General features: G+C 40.2%; 2 protein-coding genes across 2 annotated transcripts; one reads left to right on the top strand and one right to left on the bottom strand.

Annotated features, from left to right (window-relative positions):
- The first annotated feature begins 40 nt into the window (after positions 1–40).
- mdh1b (malate dehydrogenase 1B, NAD (soluble)) lies at positions 41–5,498 on the top strand. Its single transcript, XM_042513045.1, has 10 exons — positions 41–104; positions 201–313; positions 753–887; positions 969–1,111; positions 1,542–1,710; positions 1,786–2,119; positions 2,599–2,740; positions 3,028–3,203; positions 3,288–3,427; positions 3,889–5,498. The coding sequence occupies exons 1-10, from the start codon at positions 83–85 to the stop codon at positions 3,943–3,945; spliced, it is 1,431 nt and encodes a 476-aa protein (XP_042368979.1). The 5' UTR covers positions 41–82; the 3' UTR covers positions 3,946–5,498.
- On the bottom strand, positions 4,072–14,834 carry retreg2 (reticulophagy regulator family member 2). Its single transcript, XM_042513044.1, has 9 exons — positions 14,533–14,834; positions 12,922–13,025; positions 12,063–12,093; positions 11,332–11,461; positions 10,972–11,056; positions 10,516–10,653; positions 9,836–9,924; positions 8,591–8,726; positions 4,072–7,779 (listed from the first exon to the last, which is right to left on the bottom strand). Exons 1-9 carry the CDS (start codon positions 14,778–14,780, stop codon positions 7,007–7,009), a joined length of 1,734 nt encoding a protein of 577 aa, XP_042368978.1. The 5' UTR covers positions 14,781–14,834; the 3' UTR covers positions 4,072–7,006.
- Positions 14,835–14,925: the final 91 nt, after the last annotated feature.

Raw genomic sequence — 14,925 nt, 5'->3', positions numbered from 1 at the left:
GAGTATTTCCTACACGGACACAAATAAGTGCAACGTCCATGGTTTCTAAGCAACCGTTAGCAACCAACTCCGTGCGGATACAATGGCTAAATTTGTCCTCGCTGGTAATGTTTCATTTCATATAACTACATATAGTTTATCGAAATATAAATACTGCATGTTGTATATAAAACTGTTTAAAATTATTTTCTACTCGACAGGAAAAACAGACTGTCCACATTACGCCAAAGCGGAACTACTAGCAGACCGTCTGCAGCGATGTCTGCCAAACTTCAGGATCCAAAAGATCTCCATCCTCCCGCATGAGTGGAAGGTAATATTGTTTTTCTTTTCTTTCAGACTTTCCTTTTTTTATCAAGTTGGGTTTTTTTTTTTTCAAATAAATTACAACAAGTAAACAAATACAGCTTGAACATGATACATTTGAAACAAGTTCCTACCCAACCTCCAACCCACTGGATCATTAGTAACTTTACAGCCAGAAAAAAATAAATAAATAAATAGATAAATAAATAAAAGTAAACAAACAACAACAATAACAATTTGATTATGATAACAATTTTAAAAAGCACAAAAAAAAATAAAAATTAGTTACACAGTTATGCTAGCTGACATGCTTTCAACAAAGGAAAGAAATGACTGACATGTAATACTGTTTTAAGACGCTTTTGAGTCTCTTTAAGTTATTAATTTTTTTTTTGTGAGTATATTTGTGCAAGTGCCTGATGTGACCTCTCACTGGTCCCTGATAGGAATGGCTGGAGACTATCTGCAAAAGAAATGGCTGGAAACACATACAGTCTCCTCTGGTTTGGAGGGAACTGGTTGACCAAGGAGGGAAAGGAATGCTCTTAGGGGGCTTCAGTGACTTCCTGGAGCACTGTCAGGTAGGCATATATTTGGTTTTCTTCATTAAATCACTTCTAAACTTCCATACCTGCCCATTTCTGCAATCCATGGTTGTTTAGGGCTACTACAATATCACATCAGACATGGATACGGATATGATGCTGAGAGTTGCTGCAGAGAATCTAGAGACTGAGATGAATCTTATTGCAGAGAAGCAGCATCATGTCAGTCTTATCAAACCCCTTCACATATGGATCAGCAGGTGGGTTAGGGACTGTTTGTTATATATGAGAGGAGAGTGTGTGATGCAAAAAGGGGGAGGCATGTCAAATAATTTCTAAAGCACTGGAGAGGGACTTGGCTTAAGGGAGGGGTATACAAATTTAAATGGCTGTATTTACTGCTGATTCTTAAAGAAGATATGCCTTAACACAGGGGTCCGCAGGTTTAGAAGGCATGGGCAATATAGGCGATTCTTTAAAGTTTGGCGACCTTTTTTCTTAATTTTTTTTGGCAATTTGTATTTATTTTCCTGCTGACACCCCAGCCACCCCTTCCTCTGATATAGAAAAACAGTCCCCAAGTCTGGAAACACAAAACCAAAGACAATCTCATTCTAAATACTTTTATTTCTGTGGAAATGTTTCACACGTGTGACTGCTGACAGATGACATTTTTCCATACCTCTCTAGTGCTCTAAGCCCAACCTGCCAATTCCTCATCCCCAATCTGCTCTCTGCTGAGATGTTCCCACATGTGTCCGCAGTCAGCCTCCACTTACTGGACCTGGAGGAAGACAAGGAGAGACTGCAGGGGCTGAAGATGGAGACAGAGGACCTGGCACTCTCTCTGCTCCATCAAGTATATTTCATGTATTTTTAGAATTTTAAACCGCATCTGAAGAAAATTAGAGCCATATAACTGTATTATCCACAGGTGACCATACACACAGATCTGGAACAGGCTTTCCAAGAGGCCAATGTGATTGTACTGCTGGATGAGAGGTGGTCTGATGATGCAGAGGAAGAGGAAAAAATGAAGATAAGGGGAATCTCAGACAGGTACAGAGAGTACGGACAGCTGATTGACACAAGGGCCAACAAGGAGGTTAAGGTGATTGTGTCTGGTGACTCATTCGTCAACCTGCGATGCTCGCTTCTTTTGGACAATGCGCCTTCCATTGACAGCCACCAATTTGTCACCATGGCAACACAGCTGGAGAACGAAGCCAAGGCAATCATTGCAAAGAAGCTGAACGTGAGGACTTCAGGTAGCACACTATCTCTCTCTCTGGACCTAATATACCACCAAAAAATGAAAAATAAAGTGAGGAACATTAATCATCAACGTGCCAAAGAGTTCAAAACGTTGACCTGGCCACCAAATTCCCTCAAATCCCAAACCTGAACAAGCTGTAATGGGACATGCTGTTTCCCCACCTCACAACCCAAAGAACTCAATGGCCCAGAACACTGGGCCTCATGCAAGAAAAGATACACATACTTATTTTCTCTTATTTTTGCTCTTATCCACAATTTGTTCTGGAGTTGACTGTTCTAATATTTTCTCTGTTTAAGAGTACTTTAAGAGAATATTGCTGCATGATGCCCACTGTATTGTAACAAGATGATCAATATTATTTGCTCTGCCTGTCAGTGGTTTTGTGTTTTGGCTGACTGGTGTATTTTCCAATTGCATTTTGGTCATTTTCTCTTGCAAGATTAATTATGTCTACGTCTTCTTTTCTAGATATTACAAATATGTTGGTGTGGGGAAACATCAGTGGCAGTTTCCACATTGACCTGCAGAGAGCAAAAGTTTTTAACTATGATGGGGCAATCAAAGGACCTGCTTTCTTTTCCCAGCCAGCCAAAAAGATTCTCCATGACAGGTTTGTTACAAAAAAAAGTTTTTGATTAAGTAAATGTTTGCCTTAAACATTAGATTAATGGCTTATCTAACTTGATGACATGGATTTGTTTGGTTCCCTCCACCCACCTGGTACTTTCCAGGCTAAACAAACACAACATGATAAGGTCTGGCTTCTCTAATATCAAATTACAAAACTTCAGTCTGTGCCAATGTTGATTGCACAGTACATCTGGCCCAGCAATCTAACTGCTAGGATCAAAAACATCTCAAGCTGAGATACACTGCTAATCTCCTTCTCTCTTCCAGGAAATGGCTGGAAACAGACTTCCAAGACTTGGTGCGTTATCAGCGTGCAGCTGTGGCTGCAAAGAAATGCCGAGCAGCTGCCATGTCGCTCACCAATGGGATCCTGGCTGTCCTAAAGGCTTGGAATGGCATTTGTAGTCCAGATGAGGTGTTCTCTCTGGGTGTACTTTGCCCAGGTGAAGAAACAGCATGACATCAGACACTGATTTTGGCTGCTCTAGCTGGTGTTGAAATTATATTTTTTTCTTGGTTATTTGTAGGTGACTATAATATCCCAGATGGCATCGTCTTCTCAGTCCCAGTAACATTTACAGATGGTAGATGGTCTGTGCTGCATGACGTGACCATCGGAGATGAGTTGAAGGAGAGACTTCATCTTTCGGCAACTGAACTCAGACAGGTCCGTCAGGTTAGGAAAATACAGAGGGATGTTGCAAAACACACATTTTCACTGCAACAATCTGTTGTTACTATTTAAAGAAGCAGTGTGTAGGATTTAGAGTTATTGAGTGGTGAGGACTGCAGATTGCGAGTCTGATAACTTGATGATGATGTTAACATATCGCAAATGGCCCTTTCTCGAGCCAGTGTTTGGTTTGTCCGTTCTGGGCTCCTGTAGAAATATGGCAGTACAATATGGCAAACACTGTGGACGAGGCTCCCTATGTTGGTATAAATGGCTCCTTCTTAGGTAACAAAAATGCGACAACTCTTATTTTAAGGTGATTATACACTAAAGAAAAACATACTTATTATATTATATTCTGCCAATATATTACCCTAAATCCTACACACTGGAGCTATACATACAGCGATTTTAAACCTGTTTGTAAGGTACTAAAACCTGTTTTTCTTTTCCAGGAAAAAGAACTTGCATCAGGAAGTAACACAGTTGTTATAAATAAAGAAGACAGTTGAAAAACATTAAGAAGAAAAAATCCCTTGCCAAACACTTGACAATGCAGACAAAAACAACACAAGGTAGAAGTTAGTTAAAATGATCCCAGGAAATAATCCAAATTAATTCCAGCACCACATCTTCAATTTGTTTCAGTTTGTTCTTTTATTCTCTTACTTTCACATGTGGTGTTGCAGTTTTATTTTACCAGTTTAATGACAATAAATCTTTTCCGCTTTGTGAAACCCGTCCGTAGCTGTTATATTTTTAGATGTAAAAGATCAAACTGAGTACTTTATGGAAAAAGGAGAAATTAGAAAATATATTCCTTTTTTTAAAATTGTACAGTTCAGTAAGTGCCTTTTTTATAGTTCAAGAAGCGATATTTTTAAGCATAAAACACACTACTACCATACACAAACTAGTCTGTTAATATCCTTCACTGAATCTGATGTTACCACTCGCCACCCGCTTACATTTACAGCTGGGCAGTCTGAAAAATGAGGATACATCAAAACTTTCCTCCCCATGTCAGTAATTAAATATGTAACAAACTGAATTCAACAGGCTCTTTTCACCTGAAACATTAAAATTGACTTTTTTTTCTCACAAATTGTGCAGTACTTTGTCAGCTGACAAGGAGAACTTGAACAGAGTGCTGTTTTTACATGCAGAATATACACGTTCCTTTTTTTAGCATTTCTACACTATACACAAGGAGGCATTGACTGAAAAAAGGAAAGGTTAGTACAAATACAGTGCACTACGACAAGTCTGGAAATGGACACATATTCTGCAATGTTATATTCAATTTGTACAACCCACCCCTGAGATTTGGATGCTGAGTGGTTTACAAAAGCAAAAACGGCCTCTTTATACAGTCGAGCATAGATTTCTTTTTGTCAAAAACTTTCCATAAATCCCCAGCAGCGGCCGGATACACAATGTGTTGTTATGTCCCTCCAAAAACAGAAACAAAATCTGCTCCAGGAACGGTAACACTCCTTTGAAGACTGACCTCAAATATTGATCATGGTAAATACATGCGTGATGCATGGCATGCATGGACTTGTCGTGGCACAAAGGAGGTTATTTGGTAAATATACAGATCCCAGTGATGACTATACATGTAACAAATAGTTGGGTATAGACGGGCCTATCTAACAAACAGTGTGTCTTTTAACTGAGATCAAGAATAAATTTAATGACTTATGGGACAATTACATGTGGATGTATGAAATTAAATTCTGTTTGCAAAGAAGAATACAATCGAGGCATCAATCACAGAGAAAAGATTCGGGAACATTTCTTTTATCTTGCCACAAAGTCACTTATGTGTACGGGTAAAGATCAACGACTTGTCAACATCCAACAATGTCAAAGTTTCCATTTTCCAGGCAACAAGTGAAAGACCACCAATGACCGAATGCTTCTGCCCAAACCAAAGGCCGTATATAAAGATGGACGACATGACAGCTCCCAAAAAGTGAAGCCAAAATATGTAGTGGCTGGTGTCAATATGGGTCATAAACCCTGCCCCCGTCACCTAAATAAATAGGACATGGGACGAATTTAAAAAATCTGATTACACGTCCAACTAATTTTTCATTTTGTGTGGTTCTTATCACGTTGCTGTATGTTCAAGCGTTTGATTTTCTCATCAGTTTGGTTTTATTTAGTTACAATGAAATGATTGACAGTTGTTTGTGCCAATCGGTGTGCCCACAATCATCGGCGCTGCTTGTGATTGGTTGGGTGGGTGTATAGGCAGTAACTTGATGCCGCTGAGACTTGTAGCTTAAGACACATTCTGTTTGTTGCATCCATGGCACGCTCTTAAAAACCATGCCTACCGCTAGTTCAACATTGTAGAACGTCATACTGAACAAATATGAAGAAAACGTAGCAACAATCTACTTTATAATTCATTTTACATGAACATGATTCACAAGTAACAAGATGTAACCTTCACGCTACCCTTAACTGCCTTTATTTTAAGCGAAAAAATACCCTTTGACTCAAAAATCATTTTCCCATAGATCAAAATTGTAAAAGAGACATTTGTAAGACTGCTGACAGCATACTTCAAACTGAAAACAAGGTCAATTATGACTTTTTTTGTTATGCATTTTTAATCCATGGAGGTTTTATAAAAGCAAAACTTTCCTCAGGCCGAAAAAAATAAATTAATTAAATTAAAATATCAACTGAAAAATCTGTGACATCACTATGTAAAATTGAGCAGGAACTCGTGGGCGGGGCCAACAGGAGAAACACCACTGCGCATATGCAGTGGGGTGCATACCACAGAATTAAATATTTTGGCCTCATTTTTGTACTGTGGGAGGAAGTAAAGACGCATCGTCCATCTTTACATACAGTCTGTGGTCCAAACTGTAACCTTGGAGGGAAGGATAAAGTGAAGGATAATACTACTGTTTTACTAACTGGGTATACGAAACTACATTTCAAACCTGGACGTCCATGATGTCATCATTAAAACAATTACCATACAATCATTATGGGCAACTGAAGGGATTCAATTTTCTGTCAGACTGTTTCATCAACTGACTGTTAAATTAAATAATTTATAGCATATATTAATAGATATATAATCCAACATTTCAACTCGTCATAATACCATCTAGATAAACATCTGAAGGAAAACAAGGTGGAAGGGTTAAGCTCTTCGCCACGATAGAAAAAATAAAGGCAGGTTTTTCACGGCGCAGTGAGAAATGTGCCCGCTAATTTATCAAGCAGATTTCAGCGTTTGACGATCGAGCAAAACCAAATATAAAATGCTTTGCAAACCCCTGACAACAAAGCTGTTAACCTGAACCAGTTCAGCCCTAAACAGGACACCAGCAGGCCACGAGAAATGGTACCGAGGCTGAACAGACCCTTGTCATGTGATCACCGAGTAATCTCAACCATATGCCACTCTATCACCGACCAACAGTTTTAAACTCCAAACTCTTTGATAAATGTTTTGTATGTAGCGGTATGTACGGATATAATGACGGTCTAACGTACAAATAAAAACAGACAGAGGGGGTTCAGGGGGAGGCAACAGGGAAGCTATGACTGCGGTTGATGATGAGGAGACAGAGGCGTCTCTGGAGCTTCTCCCCCCGCCTGTCCGTCAGAGATGAGGTCCAACCCCTCATCCAACTGCTCCAGTTCACTTTGGTCCAGAAGCTCAAAGTCCTCTTCCTCGGTCGGAACTAGTGTGTCGTCAGGTATCTCCTCGCCGTTGCCGCTTTCCGTCGTAATCGCCTCATCCTCGTCAGCCCTAGACACCCCTATTGTAGTAACTGTAGTGTTAGCAGTGGTGGAGATCTCCAAAGCGCTTGGTGGGGTTTCAGTAGGAAGGAACTCAGCCAGAGAGGGCTCCTCGCTGGCCTCGCTGGAGCGCAGCAGAGCCGACAGAGTGTTCTGCACCACAGTGGAGATGGCCGTACTCACTATCTCCTCGCTCAAGGCTTCCAAGGACTGTTGTACACCCTGACCTACTTCGGCTTCCTTCTCCTCTCCCTCCTGCCGCCCCGCTTCCTCCCCCGCACCAGGCAACACGGCCTCCACACCCCCAGGTGGTCGTCCATGTCCGTTGAAGTGTGTGTTCACAAAGTGGAGCGGAGATGCCAGGTGCTGGATGAGAAGGCTGGCGGGGCTCAGCGGTTCGCTCTCTGATTGAGCACCAGCCTGGGCGCCGTCAGCTTGGCCGGGGCCACGCAGAGGGAAGTGGAGCAGGTTGTGCTCGATGGACGGGAACTCCTCAACTGAGGGGAACTCGGGGAGATCCCGCAGGTAGGCCTCCTCTGGGTCACTGTGTAAACTCTGCTGGTCCAGGTCTGTAGTAGAGAAAAATCAGATTCGAACATCTAAGACAGATATAATTTAAAAATCGAGACATTTTCCTGAGTATCATACAGGGTTCATACACATTTACCAATACATTTACTTGACTATTTAGTGTCTCGTTGTAAAATTCTCTGGAACATCCTGTGTAATGTTACATGCAAAATAAGCATAGAAATCCATGTTAAAATTAAGCAGTCAATTTCTTGTCAATTTAAAACCTGGAGCAACATTACGTTTCTTGTGCTGCTGTCAGATGCCTTTTACAATATTTATCCCTTTAAACCCGAGCACATTAGTGTGATTCATTTAAAAACACATGGGAAAAAATACAATGAGCAATGAAATGTTCAACAAATTGCAAGGTTAAATATTTTTTATAAAAATATGTAAATATAAAAAATGTTTTAGTACTTTATCCAGGTCTCATTTGCCCTGTTTGTTTTTTCCTCTTTTTTTCTCCTTTACTAATTTTCAGGTAATTTTCTTGCACTTTTTATTCATTTCTTGCAATTTTTTTTGTCATTTCTATTGTCATTGCTCATCGCCTTCTTACCATTTTTAAAAGAAATTTAGACAGTTTTCTTATTGTATATAATAGTCAAGTTCATCACATTCAAATACAGTGAATGCATGCCTTTACTCGTTCAAGTGAAGCCAGACATAAATAAATCAGCAAATTTTCCTGGCACTGCGTGAATTTATATCTGGACTACCTTGACATACATTTGCAACACCTCCATTAACTTATCCTTGTAAAAAATAGTTTTGTATGTGCATAAATTGAAGTGTGGTGTCGTTCACCTTCAGAGACGTCAGTGAGTTGAGGAGTGGTCGCTCTGGACACTGAGAACCCTCCGCTCTCCAAGATGGACGCCTCCTCATCTGACAGCTCTGAGTCTGTGATGGCCATTGCCAGAGCTGTGGTCTTCACATCAACCTGACCAAAGAAAACCACGGCGTTACATCACTGCTTAAACACAACTGTCATCAACTTTGTCATCATCACACATACTGGATTCCTGAGGTAAAAACTCACTGTTGAGGACGAGGGCTGCATGATCATGGCCAAAAAGATTTTAGGGACAAAATATTTTTACTGCACATTCTGCTCACGTGGAAAGTCTTAGCTGGAAAATAAGACTAGTCCTTATTTACAGTGCATATTTAAAAAAAAAAAAAAAAAATTGAAATTATTTTTAAAAAATCAGTTTGTGATACCAGCAGAAATTAGCAATTCCGATATTCCATTTTAAAGTTATTATGTGACGATATGGAGCCTTTACTATCATGCATCCCTACTTCCGTGCCTTCATGCATTCAACGTATTGGAGCTTTCTGTGTTTTTTCATGTGGTTGAACAAGTTAGATGTGTTGTTTTGCATCACACACACAAGTCAAGTAGTGCACTCTTTGCGTATAATCAGTTTTTTCTTAACTTAACTTACCCTAAATCTGAAATACTTCCAAACAACGGATGATGATCCGTTGAGAGGGATTAGCTCGCCTTCTGCTGCAGACACTTGATTTTGGTTTTGGCTGTCTGCAGTCGCAAAATTCAGTTTTCCACAGGCTGCCACTGCAGCAGAGGCTGGCTGTTGGTTTACCAAGAGCTCAATTTGATTTGTAGTTTTCTTTGAGAATGGGGCGCATTCCAAATGTCAATATCTCAGACAATTGAGATATTGATTTAACTCGAGGAAGAAAAAACTGAGATTGAGAAAAATATATGATTCATTGTGCAGCCTGACTGGAATGTATCACAGCAGTAAACCAGTCAGATAAATTACAGTTACTTATGTTACAAAACTTAAACCTAAAGTGCAGGCCTGTACTACAGTTACGCTAATGGAATGTGGTAGTACTTGAAATACATACTGCTTGAACTTATTTTCTACACCACACTGCAGGGCTCCATTTCCATTCCAGCTAAAAACATACACAACATACCCTGCTCCTCACACTGGTCTCATGCTATACACACCCTCCTAACAGCCTACTCTGTGTGGCAGTGTAATGTGGGATGAGTTTTCAGGTGTGTCTCCATACCGTCGGGGCGAAACAGGACAGCTCCTCCTCACTCTCGCTCTCTGTTTCAGCTCTTGGCTCATCCCCCTCCTCCACCTCCTTCTTCACTTCTGTTAAAAACACGTATACACATATATAAACGTCAAGAGAAAAAAACGAGCTCCTTGTCTTCTTGGTGTCACTTGTTTGGTGGTGTTGCGGACATTTTCGGAAAAGGTGTAAATATGCTAACATCATGTTACACTTAGACTGCACACAGGTGGACATTACATTACTAGTTATGAACTGATAAAAATAAATTATAAATGATAATATAACTATTGCTAATTATAAACTATATATTATCTCGAGTTAACTATTTTGGGTAGGTCCATTACTTTTGCAAAGCACTGTACTGTTACAGAGCTACGTACAAATGTAAGCAGAGAAACTTATTATCACACTTCCTTAATATTCAACTCTGTTCTATTGACAGAGTTATGTAACATGAGGTGTTACAATGAGTTTGGGTATCAGTAAGAGGGAAAAGAAAGGTGATCCACATCAATACAAGCTCCGTGTTACACTTCCTCCTCACATGCTTAATTCCTAGAGTAATGTCACAAACACCAGCATGTGTTTTATTAGCTGGAGGATTGTAATTTGATGTAATACACATGTTAGGCCTGCTTTAATAGCCTGAGGATATTAGCAGCACTCACTCCTCTTGTCGTGCTTGCGGGGCTCAGTATCTCCCTTCATGCTGTAATCCAGTTTCATCAGGATCGGCTCCAGGCCCGTGTACATCCTCTGGATCAGCTCATGGTACACCACCAGCGGCCACAGCAGCACGCTCAGGACTGAACAGGTACACAGAGAAAACACTGACAGCTTTACACTGCTCTTTTTGTTCACGAGCGAGCAAGATGACGCAAATGTGCACAAAAAAAAATGCTGCTTCTGTAATGAGTGTCAAGTTACACCTGCACCAACAGGATTCCTAATATTTAATAAACAATTTAACAGGGAATGTAAAACCACAAGTAATTACACCATTAACCACTATCATTACTTATAATCACACACCCTCTGTTTGTCAGGGAAAGCACGCAATCCAGAGCAAATTCAAAGCTGAGCACAACACTTCCTTTGTGTCAACTAGGTATGAGGTGACTCACCAATAATATAGGAGATCATGATTCCTGGTACATAATGTCCGACCACGGCAAGTACAAAACAGCCGCTGCACATCATCACACAAAACTGGGGGAACAGAAAAAGTGATAGAAATTAGGAGATTACACCTTAAAGCTGCATGACTGCAACATGAGGAAATGTTATCTCTGCAGGTGTGTTTGTGCATGATAGAAGAGAAAGTCTTGCAACTGCAGCACCTGCTGAGATAAGCCCCACTGCATCAAGTCGAGGTTGATTTTGCAGTTAACCAAATTCAAAACATTTAGGGTGTGAGAAATGTCTGCCACTACTGGTTATTCCTTTAAATCTCTTGTGTGTCAGTGGGCAGAGTCAAAGTGTACCTTGCCGTGGTTCTGTCGTTTGTACTGCAGCATCTCCTGCAGGTACATGCAGTAGGTCAGGTAGCTTTCAGCCAGATGGTGGCTGAGCTCAGGAACGCTGAGCAAACGCGGCTCCACACTCACTGTGTCACTGGATGTAAAAAAGAATACACACACAGGAAGAGTGTGACAAAATTAATATTTGCAAAGAACACAAAACTGTACTTTTAGAGCTGCAGGTTGTACGTATGCTGTAAAAAAAATGATGTGTGAAATACACTACATTAAGCTGAAACATTGCTTTGTTAATTTAAGTTTTTGTTACGTCTTTGTCCATGTACATGCTTTACCAAGAGCTTCACAAGCCTGATTGTGAGATCAATGGTGGCTCATTGAGAATCTTTTTCTTTATCCTACCCAGTGTGCAGCTTGATGGGTTCATGGAACAAGAGAAAACTATACTAAACTGAATATCTGATGACTTGAATGCTTGCAGTCTGATGCTATTGTAATGACAGTGGAGATGCACACAGACAAATATAACATACTAAACTAGACTGGTAGCCAAAAGTTAGTTCTGATGATATGGTGTGATATGTGACATGATATGAGCATAACGACAGACTTATCACTGTTGGAATTTAACAGATGCTCTTGTTTTGAATTACTTTAGGATATGAAGACACAAGAGCAGTGTTATTAAGACAAATATATTCCAAGTAATCTGTTGATAATGTACACACAGTACAAACCTTTGTACGGGCTGAGCCTCTGCATGCTGAACTGCAGTAGGAGAAAACACACAATCAGCAGCAGATCAGATCATGAACAAAAAATATGTTTTTGCAAACAAGTTTTTCAAGATTGCTATAGAGCCTATTGGGGTAAAAAGGTTTTTTGTTCACAGATTTTTTTCAGATTTCATTCTAGCTCACTGAACACAGGAGCTGTTGGTCTACTGCTGTTTTGATCAGTGAGTCAGTTTTTGTTACTGTGTGACTTTGGTGAATCCAACCTAACCCTGTTAAACACCCAAAACACAAACAAAATAACTGTTCAAGGCAGCAGTAGACCAGAAGCTCCTGTGTTCAGCGATGTAAAATCACTGTTTTTCTCAGCGGAGTCTTGCTTTGAAGAGAGCAATATAACAGATTAATTTTCCTGTTGGAAATTACTATGACATTAACTTAAAACCAAGAAAATATTCTAAATATAGTGTACACTTAAACTGATACTGATTTTTTTTCCTTTTGGGATAGGACTTTTTTTTAGGTGGATAAAATATGTTTTGCTGCTGATCAAAATCCACAGCAGTCCATTGCTTAACTTCCATGTCAGACTTCAGCCTGTTACTAAATGCCGACTGACATCATGACCAACCACATACTTGAAAAAATCTGAAATATCACCTTAATGCAAATTAAATAAATTATCTTAGGCAGTTAAATACACCAAGTGTAAACACTGTCAGGGCAGGCTTCTCCCTCCAGTGAAAGGTCCATGTTCCACAAATATAGATTTTAATTGGCTCAGCAACAGCGAACATTTGCTTTGGCAATGAGTGACAAAGCCTGAGGACCAGATTCAAATTACAAAAAGGCCTGGGCTCACCAGTAATCATGGGCAACTTGGGCTTCCATCTCTCCAGCAGCATGAGTCCCAGCAGGGACACACTCAGCAGGAACAGAGGCCGCAGGGAGGTGGAGGACAGCAGCCTGTGGCGACAAAGGTAAACAGCCAACAGATTGACTTATGTTGAACACATGAAAATATTAAACATACAATAAATACCACAAAACGTACTTCTAAATTAAACTTAATAAATACATCCACACAGCTCCTCTGTTGGTGGGCTAATACTGACAGCTGGCTAACAAGGCCTGGGCCACCAATGCTGAAGTCAGTTTACAACTTAGGAGATAAGTGGAGAGTTTAGGGGAAAATAAATTGCAATGCTTAACGAGCTTCTCTCAGCTCTTTTCAGCCCTTACTGATCTGAAAGCATATGAGAAGTTTCAGGGAAAGTCTCAACACTGTCTGAAACCAACTTTCACATTTGGGGAACCTTTATTCTATTCGCAAAAATGCAAAAAGGAAAACGTTGCTGCATTTTCCACATGGAGACCAAAATAGAGCAGGGCCAGATCAAAAAACACCTTTAGACATGACAGATCGGGACTAGATTATCGCAGAGAGGTTTTAGATTATTTAAAACCAAATTTCACATTTGCGAAACCTCATTCTATTTGTGAAAATACAAAAGAAAAAAGATTTTACCGCATTTTTCACATGCAGATCACATTGAACCAAAAACTCAGTTTCAGATTTGTACAACCTCTATTCTGTTTGTGAAAATTAATAATAATTAATGAATAAATAAAAAAATAGAAAGTGTATGTTTCATTTAGTTTTTTTCTTCACAAATCTAAAATTGTATTTTACATAATTTTTAGCCTCTCTGGGATGATCTAGTTCGGATTTGACATGTCAGAGTATAGTGGATTTTGAGCTGGACCTGGTCTAATGTTTTTATTTTATTTTTTAAAAACTTTTGTTTACTTATTTTCAGGTTATGCTGTTGCAACTTTTTGTATGTTTTTTTTCTCATTTAGTTGCTTATTGCCCTTCCTCTTGTGCCTTTGACAGAAATCGAGCCAATCTGCTCAGGTGTTTAAGGGTAAAGTTACTTTTCCCTTTATTCTTCCCTTAACTACTGAATCGGAAACTTTAGCGTCGTCAACCAACTGACTTGTATTCAGCACATTAACATATTAAACGTACATAAAATATCACGAGACTCACTTCTAAATAACACATAATAAATACATCCACACAGCACCTCTGTTGGTGGGCTGTCACTGACAGCTGGCCAACAAGGCCTGGGCCATTGAGCATGACATGAGCGTTTGTTAGGATTAAGATAAACAAAAACTAACGGATGTAACAACTCATAATAACTGTTTTTCACATTTTTGTCAGCGTCATGAGGTTTTTCTGATAGTATTTAATACATGGTGTCAAATCTGTTGTGCTGCAAATTAAGTTTAAACTGTCTTGCAAGCTACGTTAGCATTAGGCTAAAGACGTGGGATTAGCTAACTTATCCTGACATTCACTGTTAATATCCTCGCTGTTAGCCAGCTAGCTAATGGTGGTCAATGCGACAACACAGCGTGGTCAAAAAGGGTAAAAACGTGATTAAAGTCGGACTCGGTCGGTTACCAGAATAATGTGTTGAGAGTGAGGGCGACAGAGATGCTGTACAACGGCCTCTCCCACACCAGCAGCCTCTGCACCCACAGCAGCAGCGGCTCATACTGAGACAGCCAGCCCTGGAGACGCTCCCGCAGACGGACCAGCTCCGGGTTCCCGCAGCCCTGCTCCGATGTCCCCGCGGGGAACAGAGCCTCAAGGCCGACCGAAGAGGAGGTAACCGAGGGGCGTCTTCTGGCCTCCTCTCCGCTCGCCATGTTTCTCCCACTTTGTTGTGTTGTTTTGGATATCACGGGGTATACGGAAAGACGGTCAAGTGAGGAGTTAAGGGAAAATAAACGCTTCCGGTCGCGACTTTCAAAATAAAAGCGCTTATATCAACAGGTAAAGTACTAAACCTTG

The sequence above is a fragment of the Plectropomus leopardus genome, chromosome 24 (assembly GCF_008729295.1).
Source record: "Plectropomus leopardus isolate mb chromosome 24, YSFRI_Pleo_2.0, whole genome shotgun sequence".
Lineage (NCBI taxonomy): Eukaryota > Metazoa > Chordata > Actinopteri > Perciformes > Serranidae > Plectropomus > Plectropomus leopardus.
Note: the sequence above shows the minus strand (reverse complement) of the source record. Positions and strands in the feature narration are given on the sequence as shown.